Genomic DNA, 14,603 nt, shown 5'->3' with positions numbered 1-14,603 from the left:
AAAAACATTTCAGTTTAAGATGTTTCTTTTATTATATGATGTTATAAAAATGTCAATGTTTCTTCTTGATTTCAGAAAAACCCAGCCCACCAGCATCACTTGGAGTCACCGATATCACCAAGGAAAGTGTTTCACTTGCTTGGGGAAAGCCCGAGCAAGACGGAGGTAGCAGAATCACCAGTTACCAAATTGATGCTCTTGAGAAGGGTCAGGATAAATGGGTGAAAGTTGGTGTCACCAAGTTCACCCACATTGTGGTCTATGGTCTGACGCAAAATGCTGAATACTTCTTCAGAGTTCGTGCTGAAAACCACGCTGGGTTCAGTGATGCTAAAGACATGATTCTGCCTGTAACAGTTAAAGACCAGCATGGTGAGTTTTTCCCCACATAACATTAGGAACGGGCTTTCCCCTGAATGGCACAGTTAGAGTGAAAAGTTGCATGTACATTAAATGTAAGGGTTCTGGACTCTCCTGGCCCACCATCTCATGTTGGGTTTAAGGATGTTACAAAGAGCTCTGCAACAGTTACATGGGATACCCCAGATAATGAAGGTGGCGCTGCGGTAAAGAACTACCTTGTTGATATTCATTTTATTTTCACAAACTAGTGAGGGCACAAAATTGCTGAGCATAATCCAATATAGTACTACATTATGTGTGTAAAGCTGGTTAAAAAACATATTCTTACATGTAGAGTGTTTCATTTTGATTTGACATCTTCAAATAGATAATAATTATTACTTTTCCTTAATAATCATACATATTCTTTCAACAGAACCTCCTGAGATCAACATGAAGATGTTCCCCCACAATACAGTCTATGTCAGAGCAGGATCAAACCTGAAATGTGAGATCCCACTTACTGGCAGACCTATGCCAAAGGTTTCTCTTTCAAAGGACAATGTTGCACTGAAGTCAACTATGAGATTCAACTCTGAAGTAACTCCTGAATACCTCATCATTACTCTTCGTGAGAGCATTGCTATTGATTCAGGAAGGTATGACATCTGTGCCTCCAACACAAGTGGAACCACCAAGTCTTTTGTTAACATTGTGGTCCTGGATAGACCAAGCGCCCCAGTTGGTCCTGTGGAAATGACTGACGTGACAGAAGACAGTGTGAGTCTGAAGTGGTGTCCTCCTCGTTATGATGGTGGAAGCACCATTTCAAATTACATCATCCTCAAACGTGAAACAACCAACGCCAACTGGACTGAGGTCTCCTCGGCCGTCGCAAGATGCACCATGAAAATCATGAAGCTTACAACAGGACTGGAGTACCAGTTCAGAATCAGGGCTGAGAATCGCTACGGTGTCAGTGAGCACATTGACTCTCCAACCGTCAGAGTAGATCTGCCCTACAGTGAGTTTTATACCACTCTATTAATTAATGTGTTCTGTTCGTACTGTATATATACATCTGCATATTTAAAAAATACGGAATATACAAAATATTATTTTCTTTCATTTTAGCCGTCCCTGTAGCTCCATCAGCTCCTATGGTTACATCTGTAACCAGAGAGAGCATCACTGTAGCCTGGAAGGAGCCAGCCTCCAATGGAGGAAGCCATGTCTTTGGATACCACCTTGAAATAAAGGATAGAAACAGCATCTGTTGGCAGAAGGTTAACAAGACTGTTATCCGTGCCACACACTACAAAGTGCTAGACATTGCTGCCGGCCTCATCTATGAGTTCAGGGTTACAGCAGAAAACGCAGCTGGATGCAGTCCGCTCAGCAAAATCTCAGACGCAGTACTTGCAATTGACGCTTGCGGTAAGTCGACTTGGTTACTGTCATTTTCGTGATTGAATACTACTGTGTGTCCCCTAAACTTTACAAATCATCTACGGTATCTGAACCGCCACATCTGTTTTTGCAGAGCCTCCAACCAATGTCAGGATCACTGACATCACAAAGACTTCCATCAGCATTGCATGGCAGAAACCCAATTATGATGGCGGTAGCAAGATCACAGGATACCTGATTGAGAAGAAAGAGGGCCAGAAGGACAGATGGACGAAGGCTAACTTGACCAATGTTTCTGACACACATTATACTGTGACAGGACTTACTCAGGATGAGACCTATGAATTCAGAGTCATGGCAAAGAATGCAGTTGGATCAATTAGCAATCCATCCATCATTGCAGGCCCTGCAACTTGCGTGGATACATATGGTGGGTTATGTTCCAAATATGATAAAAGTAGGAATTGAACATTTCATTGAACATTCCATTGAACTATTAGTTAATATAATGCATCTTATATGTTATATCATAGGTGCCCCTGAGATTGAAATTCCTGATGAATATCGCGAGGTTGTGAAACACAAAGCTGGAACCACTGTCGAGCTTAGATTTGGAATCATTGCCAAACCAGCACCGACAATTGAGTGGTACAAGGACAGAAAGGAACTTGAGTCCGGTGCCCAGGCTCAGCTGGTACAGAAGAACGCTGCTGATAGTTCCACTCTTATCATCAGGGATACCACACATCTCAACTCTGGAACATATGAGATGAGGCTCAAAAACTCTTTGGGCTCAGCATATGCCTACGTCAGAGTACAAATTCTTGGTACGTATTGCTCCTTATCATTTTTATTTTGGTACCTATATGGTACCTATATGTCTACACTGTTGGCACAGTATCGAAAATCATATGGAAAGTTACTTATGGAAAGTTACTCAATAGTCAATAGTCAATACTCAATAGTTACTCAATATCTCTAATTAGCAAATAACCAAAACAATTCATGTGCAAAGTGACATAGTATTATTCAAATGTTTTGTCATTATTAGATAAACCAGGACCACCACCTGGCGAGATTCAGCTCAAAAAGGTCACTGCTAACAGTATCACCATAATGTGGGATCCTCCTGAGGACGAGGGTGGCGCTATGGTAACCCACTACATTGTGGAGAAACGTGAGGCCAGTAGAATTCAATGGTCCATTATCTCTGAGAATTGGGCGGAATGTATTGTGAATGTCCCAAGACTGATCAAAGGCAATGAGTACATCTTCAGAGTCCGAGGAGTGAACAAATATGGAGTTGGAGACCCACTGGAATCTGAACCCGTAGAAGCAAAGAATGCATTTGGTAAGGATAAAACAAGCAACATCTGTCCAGCTACCTGAACATATTGTATTTGGGTCCCAACGTGATCTAACATGAATATATTTTTTTGCAGTTCCTCCAAGTCAACCTTCCAAGCCTCAAGTCACCATGATCACACACTCCTCAATGACGGTGGTATGGGAAAGACCTGGAATTGATGGTGGAAGTGACATTGATGGATATTACCTGGAAAAACGAGAGAAGACAAGCTTGCGTTGGTTCAAGGTTATCAAAAACACCATTCGTGATACAAGACAGAAAGTCAGCAACCTGCTCACTGGAAAGGACTATCAATATCGTGTATGTGCTGTCAATAAAGCTGGAGCTGGTCCATACTCCGAAGAGTCTGACCTCTTCAAAGCTGCTGATGCAGTTGGTATGTTATTCTCCTTATTGCCATCCTGGAACATAACATTTACATTTGGGTTATTTGGCAGACACTCTTATCCACAGCAACTTACAGTCAGAACATAGCATGTTTCATGTTTCTTCTACTACTTGTTCATTACATTTCTCTTACATTTGACAATGTATTTTTTTCTTAATTTTAGACCCACCAGGTGAACCAACCAAACTCAGAGTGGTCGACTCCACCAAAACATCCATCACCCTGGGCTGGGTGGCGCCAGTGTATGATGGTGGCAGCAAGATCACCAGCTATATCGTTGAGCAGATGACCTCTGAAGAAAGGGAATGGACTGTCATCAGCCACAACGGAGAAGTGAGGACAACAGAGTATGTTGTGAATCACCTGAAACCAGGAACCTATTACTTCTTCCGTGTATCTGCTGTCAACTGTCTGGGACCCAGTCAACCAATCGAGATGTACCAGCCTGTTCAATCCAAGGATATTCTTGGTTCGTATTCAAATATTCACAACATTCTATTAATATGTTAACATTGTACCTATTGCACTAGTACCAAATCTCTTACCTATTTTTCTTTCTCTCCTATCCGTCTAACAGAGGAGGCCGATCTTGATTTGGATGTGCCCATGACGACTCAATACACCGCCAAGGCAGGAAGGGATATTGAGGTGTTTATTCCACTGAAGGGCAGACCTGCACCAAACTGCACATGGAGAAGACATGACAAGAACATGGCCAGCGATGCAAGATACACTATCACCAGCACAGAACGTACAACAGTTCTTGTCATTCCAAAGGTCACCCGCGACGACTGTGGCAAATACTACCTGGAGATTGAGAACGGTGTTGGCGAGTCCAAGTTCATCACTGTGTCTGTCAAGGTTCTTGACACCCCATCCACTTGCCAAAAACTGATCATCAAGAATGTCACCAGAGGCAAGTTGACCCTGAGCTGGGAAGCTCCTCTGATCGATGGTGGTTCCCCAATCACCAACTACATTGTGGAGAAGAAAGACGCCAACAACAGAGCGTATACAGTCGTGTCATCAGAGTGCCCCAACACATCATACAAGATCGACGGTCTGTCAGATGAAATCGCCTACTTCTTCAGAGTGTCTGCTGAGAATGAGCATGGTACTGGTGATACATGTGAGACTGCAGAGCCAGTCAGGGCCACTGAGACCCCCGGACCAGTCAAAGAGCTGGTCATGACAGACGCTACTAAGACATCAGTGACTCTTCACTGGACCAAGCCTGACCATGATGGAGGTAGCCACATTTCAGACTATGTCATTGAGACGAAAACTAAAGAGGAAGAATCCTGGACTGTTGCTACAACATGCAAGCGTTGCACATGTGAAGTTAAAAACCAGAAGGAAAATTCTGTTGTGAACTTTAGAGTGTTTTCTAAGAATGAGAAGGGCATCAGTGACTTCTCTCAGATTGGGCCCATAACAGTAAAGGAGTTCATTATTCCACCTGAGGCCAACATGATAGATTATCCGAATGGCGAACTCTTTGTTCGTGTCGGTCAAAACATCCATATTGAATTGCCATTTAAGGGTAAACCAAAGCCATCTGTTGGATGGATGAAGGAAAACATTCCTTTGAAAGAAAGTGAACAGATTCGCTTCCGTGAAACAGACAACAAAGTGACTATAACAGTCAGAAGCGCAAAGAAAGAGAATGCAGGCCTATACACATTGGTTCTGAACAACAAGCTTATCAAGAACTTCTTTGACATCAATGTGATCACTCTCGGACCCCCCTCTGTGCCAGTTGGACCGGTCCGATTTGATGAGGTCAAAGCACAGGGCATCATTATATCTTGGGATGAACCACAGGACAATGGAGGTGGAGACATCACTTGCTACAGTGTGGAGAAACGAGAGGCGGCCCAGGCTAACTGGAAGATGGTTTGCTCCAGTGTGGTGAGGACAACGTTCAAGATACCCAACCTGGTCAAGGGCACAGAGTACCAGTTTAGAATACGTGCAGAGAACAAATACGGAGTGAGCGATCCTTTGAATTCACCAGACGTGATCGCCCAACACCAGTACATGCCACCAGGTGCACCAGGAAAACCAGTCACATACAACGTTACCAGTGACGGCATGACTATCCAATGGGAAGCACCCAGCTTTGATGGTGGCTCACCAATCACCGGCTACCATGTTGAGAAGAAGGACAGAAACAGCCTGCTGTGGACTAAAGTAAATTCCAGCATCATCTCTGCCCGTGACTACAGAATCATTCAGTTGATTGAAGGACTGGAGTATTCCTTCAGAGTCTATGCAGAGAATAATGCTGGCCTGAGTCCCGTCAGTGAACAGAGCAAACATGCCCTCGCAATCTCCCCAGTTGGTGAGTATAAAATATTTATGACTGTCTATGACAGATGTTGTAATGTCTTGTGTAGCTGTTATAACGGCTTTATGAATGCATACATAACGGGGACTACAATAAAGTGTTACCTTGTTGTTTTTTTCTCAATGAACAGTCTGCTATCATGAACATACATACTTTATGAACATACACTACTTCAGCAACCTGACCTTTCCTTTCCCCCCTAGATCCACCTGGTACTCCTAACGTCATTGATGTCACAAGAGATACTGTCACTCTCAAATGGGATATACCCAAGAAAGATGGAGGATTTAAGATTGTGGCATACAGTGTGGAAAGACGTCAAGGTAGAGGCAAATGGTTGAGATGCAACTTCACCGACATAAGTGATTTGCAATTCACCATCACCGGACTTTCGGCTGGTGATCGCTATGAATTCAGAGTGATTGCCAGAAATGCTGTCGGTACAGTCAGTCCACCCTCACAGTCATCGGGCTATGTCATGACAAAAGATGAAAGTGGTAATTATACATTATATTAAATAAACATTATACTGTACATTCTACAACCTGTTTATTTTATCTGACTAGCTAAGTTTGTCTCTATGTGATTACATTTATCATTAATGTCATGTTTTTGTGTCTCTCTGTTTAGTTTCTCCCGACATTGAGTTCAGAGCCGACACTGCTCTTGTGTACAAGGCTGGTGAAAACATCAAACTAAACTGTAGTATCACGGGTCGACCAGTGCCTCAGGTCATATGGTACAAGGACGGTAAAGAGATTGACAAGATGATGTTGATTGATATTACCACTAACATCGGCTCCAGCCACCTGTTCATCAGAGATGCTGATCGCAACCATCGCGGAGTGTACATGGTGGAAGCCAAGAACAGCTCTGGAACTAAGACAGAGAGTGTCAACATCAGAGTCTCAGGTTGGTTTATAGATAAAAAGAGTTACATTATTTATTTTCTCTCAAATTGTGATGCAGATGATTTAACAACAAGTGGGTGGATTCATGCTTACCATTAACAATATATGCTTTCTTTAGATACCCCTGGACCACCTGAGGGACCAGTGCGTTTCACTGGTATCACTGCAGAAAAGGCAACTGTCTGGTGGAACCCGCCAGAGAACGATGGATGTGCTGCAATCCTCTGTTATACAGTGGAAAAGAGAGAAACATCTAGGATCTCCTGGGCAATGATGACAAGCAAGTGTGAAGCTTGTTCATTCAACGCCACCAAGCTGATCAAGGGCAACGAGTACCAGTTCCGTATCTCTGCTGTCAATAAGTTCGGAGTTGGACGTCCTCTCGACTCTGATCCATTCATTGCACAGATGCAATTCAGTAAGTTCCATCAAACAATAAGATCTAAAGAGATGACTGACACATAATTATTTGTTATTAACTTAAATTGTTATGTTTAACTAAAACAAACAAATGCTTTCTTTCACAGCCGTTCCAGAAGCCCCAGGAACACCAGACGCCACAAATGTGACTGGAGACACAATCACAATAGGCTGGACAAGACCCAGATCAGATGGTGGAAATGAGATCAAACACTACATCCTGGAGAGACGTGAGAAGAAGAGCTTGCAATGGGTGAAGGTTTCATCCAAGAGACCAATCACTGAGCTCAGACACAGAGTGACACACCTGAACGAAGGTAATGAATATGAATTCCGTGTCATGGCTGAAAACGGTGCCGGAATCGGACCAGCAAGCAGCACATCAAGACTCTTTAAGTGCAGAGAGCCTACAAGCGCACCAAGTGCTCCTTCTCTGGTGAAGATCACCGACTCCACAAAGTCGTCTGTCACCCTGGAATGGATCAAGCCTGTGTTTGACGGTGGTATGGAGATCATTGGCTACGTCATTGAGATGTGCAAGGCAAGCCTTAATGAATGGCACCAAGTCAACAGAGCAACTTGCATCAACACAAGATACACCGCTAAAGGTTTAACGGCTGGTGAGGAATATAGGTTCCGTGTGCGTGCAGTGAATGGGTCTGGAAAAGGAGAAGCATGTGCAGTTCCTAATCCAGTGCAAGCTGTTGATAGATTGACATCACCAGAAATCATCCTTGATGCAGACTTCAAACAGACACACGTTGTGAAGAACGGGGCCACCGTCACTCTTCATATTGCCTTCTGTGGTAAACCAACTCCGCTGGCTACATGGACCAAGGCAGGTGGAGAACTTGGTGTTATGGCAGATGTCAACACAACTGACACATACAGTACCTTGACCATTGAGAGCTGTACCAGATTTGACTCTGGAAAATACACCTTGTTGCTTGAGAACAATGGGGGCCGCAAATCTATCACATTGACCGTGAAGGTGCTTGATACACCTGGACCTCCAGGAGCTATCAGCTTCAAGGATGTGACCAGGGGAGCTCTGACAATGCTGTGGGACGCTCCAGCCAACGACGGTGGAGCCCGCATTCAGCACTACATCGTAGAAAAGCGTGAGGCTAGTCGTCTCAGCTGGAAGTCAGTCAGCGAAAAATCCTCACGCCAAATGATCAGAATGACCAACCTAGAAATAGGTGTACCTTACCTGTTCAGAGTCATTGCTGAAAATACGTATGGCAGGGGAGAACCCTGTGAGATGAGTGAACCGATCACTGCAACTGAGGTCCCTGCTCCACCCAAGAGTCTTGACGTCATTGACACTACTAATTCTACTGCTATCTTGGCCTGGCTGAAACCTGAACACGACGGTGGCAGCCGCATCACAGGTTACATTGCTGAGGCCAAAGCAAAGGGCTCTGATCGCTGGATTGTTGGCGGTCAAACCAAACACCTAAAGTTAGTCATTGACGGCTTGATTGAGAACACAGAATATGACTTCCGCGTCAAGGCTATCAATGAGGCTGGTATCAGTGTCCCAAGAGATGCCTTAGCATCCGTTGTCATCAAGGAGCCCAAGATTGAGCCCACAGCAGATCTCAGTGGCATAAATAACCAGCTCATCACATGCAAGACTCACAATGCATTCACCATTGATATCCCCATCAGTGGCAGACCAGCTCCAAAGGCCACCTGGAAACTGGAGGAGATGAAGCTAAAAGAGACTGATAGAGTGATCATCAAGACTACTACAGAAAGGACCACCCTGGTGGTAAAAGACAGCAAGAGAGGAGACAGTGGAAAATACTACCTCACTCTGGACAATGCCGCCGGACTAAAGACGTTTGCTGTTACTGTCAACGTTGTTGGAAGACCCACTCCACCAGTAGGACCCATTGAAATCTCTGAAGTGTCATCAGAGGGCTGCTCATTGGCTTGGACAGCACCAGAGGATGATGGTGGAACAGATATCGACAACTACATTGTTGAGAAACGTGAATCTGGATCTACATCCTGGCAAGTGGTGAACTCAAGTTGTAAACGCACCACGATCAAAGTAAGCCATCTGACCAAATACATGGAGTACACCTTCCGTGTCTCTGCTGAGAGCAAGTATGGCGTGAGCAAGTCCATTGAGTCTTCAGCTGTTGTCATTGAGCATCCATTTGGTAAGTTCATGTGTAAAATCAATTTAATATTTGCTTTAATGATTTGAAAATGTGAAGACACTAATAATTAATTGTTTTGTCTTATTCTCAATATCAGTTCCACCAAGTCCACCAACTCGCCCAGATGTGGTGTCAGTATCTGCTACGGCTATTGGCATCAAGTGGGATCTGCCATACGCTGATGGCGGCAGTAAGGTGACTGGATACTGGATAGAGAAGAAGGAGAGAAACACCATTCTTTGGGTCAGGGAGAACAAACTTCCATGCCTGGATACCCAATACAAAGTATCTAGTCTCATTGAAGGCCTGGAGTACCAGTTCAGAGTTTATGCTATGAATATTTCTGGTCTCAGCAAAGCCAGTGAGGCCTCAAGACCAGTAGTGGCTTTGAACCCAGTCGGTAAGTGCAACATTCAAAGGACATTTTTCTAAATATTTGGACTCTCTGGAATGTTCCATGTTGACCGTTGACCTTTGCACTGATTGTACATTCTCATTTTGTCTCCATGTAGATCCTCCTGTTAAACCTGAGGTGACTGATGTCACAAGGTCCTCAGTAACTATTGCATGGGGTATACCATTCAATGATGGTGGCAGCAAGATTGTCGGATACATCGTGGAGCGCAAGCCGTGGAGTGATGATGAGTGGGATAACGCCCGTTGGTTGAAATGTAACTACACCACCATCACAGAGACTCACTTCACAGTTGGAGGACTGGGTGAAGCAGAAATCTTTGAATTCCGTGTCATTGCCAAAAATGGAGCTGGAGTTCACAGTGCACCATCTGAAACAACAGGACCGATCACCTGCAAGGACGAATACAGTAAGATACTACTGTTAGATAATGTTACGTTACTGTCAAGTTTATGCATATGTATATATATATATATACACATATTTATATATTAATATATATATGTATTATTTCATAAGTTATATTTTATTTTTGTCTTATAGCTCCTCCCAAGGCTGAACTTGACAGCTCTCTTGTTGGAGAGCATGTCACTATCCGGGCTGGATCAGACCTGGTCCTTGATGGTGTAATTGGTGGTAAACCCGAACCCATAGTATGGTGGGCCAAAGGTGACAAGGTGCTGGAGCTGGGAGAGAAATACTCCCTGACATACACCAGTTCAAGAGCCATGGCCATCATCAAGTCCTGCAACAGAAACGACACAGGAAGATACGTTCTGACTGTGAAGAACGCCAGTGGAACCAAGACAGCGTCTGTCAACGTTAAAGTACTCGGTAAGAACATAAAGTAGATACAAATACATATACACTTGCAATGACATGGAAACAAAATAGTTTTCAATTAAATGTTACTATATTACTATAATACAGTGGTGGTTGGTGCCGTTTAAGATGAGGGAGGACAATGTTTTTTTTTTTAAATGAGCATGGTCTTACTGTATTTCTATTACAGCATGTTGGATGACTCTCATTCATATTCCATTCACCCAGCTCATTTTCCCTATACCGATCATGAGATTGCTACAACGTAGCCTATGAATGGAAGTTTACAACATAGGTACACTGGTTGACAGAAATTTTAGTAATCAAGGTGACAGACAGTGACGCATTCAATACTGCCTTGAACACTCTTCCCTGCATCTAGCTGATCTAGGGTGTAATCATTAGTCCAATAGTTGAAAACAAGAGTTCAGGCATGTTTTCCCCGTTATGTTCTGTTTTCCTCCATTTAAGAATTGGCTGAATGACTACACCCCTGATCACACGCAAACACAGTTAACTTTCATAGCAGCCACATACATGATCACTTTGATAGTTGTAGCTATAATTCCTTCTTGCATCTACGCGCTCTGGCACCGGTTAGTTGAGGTAATATGTACATGTAGGTAGCGTTATTAAAGTGACTATGCATAGATAACAACAGAGAGTAGCAGCAGTGTAAAGTGGGGGGAGGGGGCGATGCAAATAGTCTGGGTAACCATTTGATTAGATACTCAAGAGTCTTTTGACTTGGGGTTGGAAGCTGTTTAGAAGCTTCTCGGACCTAGACTTTGGCGCACCGGTACCGCTTGCCGTGCGGTAGCAGAGAGAACATTCGCTAGCTAAGTAAATTAAAGTGAAAAAATAAATATATATATATATATACAGTGCCTTGCGAAAGTATTCGGCCCCCTTGAACTTTGCGACCTTTTGCCACATTTCAGGCTTCAAACATAAAGATATAAAACTGTATTTTTTTGTGAAGAATCAACAACAAGTGGGACACAATCATGAAGTGGAACGACATTTATTGGATATTTCAAACTTTTTTAACAAATCAAAAACTGAAAAATTGGGCGTGCAAAGTTATTCAGCCCCCTTAAGTTAATACTTTGTAGCGCCACCTTTTGCTGCGATTACAGCTGTAAGTCGCTTGGGGTATGTCTCTATCAGTTTTGCACATCGAGAGACTGACATTTTTTCCCATTCCTCCTTGCAAAACAGCTTGAGCTCAGTGAGGTTGGATGGAGAGCATTTGTGAACAGCAGTTTTCAGTTCTTTCCACAGATTCTCCATTGGATTCAGGTCTGGACTTTGACTTGGCCATTCTAACACCTGGATATGTTTATTTTTGAACCATTCCATTGTAGATTTTGCTTTATGTTTTGGATCATTGTCTTGTTGGAAGACAAATCTCCGTCCCAGTCTCAGGTCTTTTGCAGACTCCATCAGGTTTTCTTCCAGAATGGTCCTGTATTTGGCTCCATCCATCTTCCCATCAATTTTAACCATCTTCCCTGTCCCTGCTGAAGAAAAGCAGGCCCAAACCATGATGCTGCCACCACCATGTTTGACAGTGGGGATGGTGTGTTCAGGGTGATGAGCTGTGTTGCTTTTACGCCAAAGATAACGTTTTGCATTGTTGCCAAGAAGTTCAATTTTGGTTTCATCTGACCAGAGCACCTTCTTCCACATGTTTGGTGTGTCTCCCATGGTGTGTCTCCCAAACTTTAAACTACACTTTTTATGGATATCTTTAAGAAATGGCTTTCTTCTTGCCACTCTTCCATAAAGGCCAGATTTGTGAAATATACGACTGATTGTTGTCCTATGGACAGAGTCTCCCACCTCAGCTGTAGATCTCTGCAGTTCATCCAGAGTGATCATGGGCCTCTTGGCTGCATCTCTGATCAGTCTTCTCCTTGTATGAGCTGAAAGTTTAGAGGGACGGCCAGGTCTTGGTAGATTTGCAGTGGTCTGATACTCCTTCCATTTCAATATTATCGCTTGCACAGTGCTCCTTGGGATGTTTAAAGCTTGGGAAATCTTTTTGTATCCAAATCCGGCTTTAAACTTCTTCACAACAGTATCTCGGACCTGCCTGGTGTGTTCCTTGTTCTTCATGATGCTCTCTGCGCTTTTAACGGACCTCTGAGACTATCACAGTGCAGGTGCATTTATACGGAGACTTGATTACACACAGGTGGATTGTATTTATCATCATTAGTCAGTTAGGTCAACATTGGATCATTCAGAGATCCTCACTGAACTTCTGGAGAGAGTTTGCTGCACTGAAAGTAAAGGGGCTGAATAATTTTGCACGCCCAATTTTTCCGTTTTTGATTTGTTAAAAAAGTTTTAAATATCCAATAAATGTCGTTCCACTTCATGATTGTGTCCCACTTGTTGTTGATTCTTCACAAAAAAATACAGTTTTATATCTTTATGTTTGAAGCCTGAAATGTGGCAAAAGGTTGCAAAGTTCAAGGGGGCCGAATACTTTTGCAAGGCACTGTATATACATAGCTCTCTCTCTTTTTTTGTATTCTTTTTTTTTTACCCCTTTTTCTCCAGAATTTTGTGGTATCTAATTGGTAGTTACAGTCTTGTCTCATCGCTGCAAACCCCGAATGGACTCGGGAGAGGCGAAGGTCGAGAGCCGTGAACAGTCCGTTAATAATTTCTGTATTTTCCAGACACTCCTGGACCACCTGGTTCAGTTAGAGTCAAAGACTACACAAAGGAGTCTGTCGTCATTACATGGGACGTACCAACTATTGACGGTGGAGCCCCTGTGAACAACTACATTATTGAGAAACGTGAAGCTTCAATGAAATCCTACAAAACAGTTACAACAGAATGCAGGAAGACCTTGTTCAGAATTACTGGCCTGGAGGAATCAGTACACCACTTCTTCAGAAACTCAACCCAACCAAGCCGAACTGCTTCTTGACACAATGCCCACTTAACCCGGAAGCCAGCCGCACCAATGTGTCGGAGGAAATACCGTACACCTTGCGACTGTATCAGCGTGCACTGCGCCCGGCCCGCCACAGGAGTCAATAGTACGCGATGGTACAAAGACATCACTGCCGGCCAAACCCTCCCCTAAACAGGACAACGCTGGGCCAATTGTGCGCCACCCCATGAGTCTCCCGGTCGCGGCCGGCTGCGACAAAGCCTGGACTCGAACCCAGAATCTCTAGTGGCACAGCTAACTAGCTCTCTCTCTTGCTTCTCCTTCATTTTTGAAGAAATTGTTGTGTTCAAAACTGTTCAACTATTGTCTTTCTCTTTCCTTGAGTCAACTACTCACCACATTTTATGCACTGCAGTCTACAGAAGGGGGTGAGAACCATGAGCCTCCTAGGTTTTGTATTGAAGTCAATATACCCAGAGGAGGACAGAAACTAGCTGTTCTCCGGCTATACCATGGTGCTATTGAGGCTACTGTAGACCTTCATTGCAAAACAGTGTGTTTTGGTCAATTATTTGGTGACGTGAATATATTTAGTATAGTACAGTTTTATCTTAAAAGGATAACGTTTTTTTTAATGTTTCACAATGACATTTTCACGAAATTCACTGTGGAGGATGGTACACCTCTTACTCCTCTGAAGAGCCTACACTGTTATAATAACACAATTTAATGTTTCACTCTGTAATTCCAGATACACCAGGGCCTCCTGAGGAAAAGGTCACAATCACCAGGGTGACGGAGGAGAAGTGCACTGTGTCTTGGAAGATCCCTCTGGAGGACGGTGGAGATCTTGTCACTCATTACATTGTTGATAGACGTGAGACCAGCAGACTCAACTGGGTGATCATGGAGACCGAGTGCAAGACTCTGTCCTGTGTCAGCTCCAAACTGATCAAGAACAACGAGTACGTCTTCCGTGTCAGAGGAGTAAACAAGTTCGGACCTGGTGTGCCTTTGGAGTCCGAGCCTGTCATCGCCAGAAACGCATACAGTAAGCATGCATTCAGTGGCCATGTCCTTTTAAT

The 14,603-nt window shown here is 43.6% G+C and overlaps 1 protein-coding gene across 8 annotated transcripts in view; it reads left to right on the top strand.

Moving 5' to 3' along the window:
* Window positions 1–14,603, top strand: part of LOC110520307 (titin) — a 178,309-nt gene that overhangs the window by 148,046 nt on the left and 15,660 nt on the right. For 7 of the 8 annotated variants that reach the window (XM_021597527.2, XM_021597528.2, XM_021597534.2 and 4 more), the window contains 17 exons: window positions 76–372; window positions 779–1,366; window positions 1,477–1,779; window positions 1,886–2,182; window positions 2,286–2,579; window positions 2,804–3,103; window positions 3,195–3,497; window positions 3,673–3,978; window positions 4,087–5,853; window positions 6,063–6,356; window positions 6,490–6,771; window positions 6,889–7,188; window positions 7,298–9,364; window positions 9,462–9,764; window positions 9,877–10,188; window positions 10,323–10,613; window positions 14,270–14,569. In XM_021597527.2, coding sequence (XP_021453202.2) covers window positions 76–372; window positions 779–1,366; window positions 1,477–1,779; window positions 1,886–2,182; window positions 2,286–2,579; window positions 2,804–3,103; window positions 3,195–3,497; window positions 3,673–3,978; window positions 4,087–5,853; window positions 6,063–6,356; window positions 6,490–6,771; window positions 6,889–7,188; window positions 7,298–9,364; window positions 9,462–9,764; window positions 9,877–10,188; window positions 10,323–10,613; window positions 14,270–14,569 — 8,604 coding nt within the window. Of the gene's footprint in view, window positions 1–75; window positions 373–448; window positions 635–778; window positions 1,367–1,476; window positions 1,780–1,885; window positions 2,183–2,285; window positions 2,580–2,803; window positions 3,104–3,194; window positions 3,498–3,672; window positions 3,979–4,086; window positions 5,854–6,062; window positions 6,357–6,489; window positions 6,772–6,888; window positions 7,189–7,297; window positions 9,365–9,461; window positions 9,765–9,876; window positions 10,189–10,322; window positions 10,614–14,269; window positions 14,570–14,603 lie in introns of those variants that run through there. The other variant, XM_036974817.1, reaches the window with a different exon arrangement.

The sequence above is a fragment of the Oncorhynchus mykiss genome, chromosome 3 (genome assembly GCF_013265735.2).
Source record: "Oncorhynchus mykiss isolate Arlee chromosome 3, USDA_OmykA_1.1, whole genome shotgun sequence".
NCBI lineage: Eukaryota > Metazoa > Chordata > Actinopteri > Salmoniformes > Salmonidae > Oncorhynchus > Oncorhynchus mykiss.
This window is presented reverse-complemented; position numbering and strand designations above follow the sequence as displayed.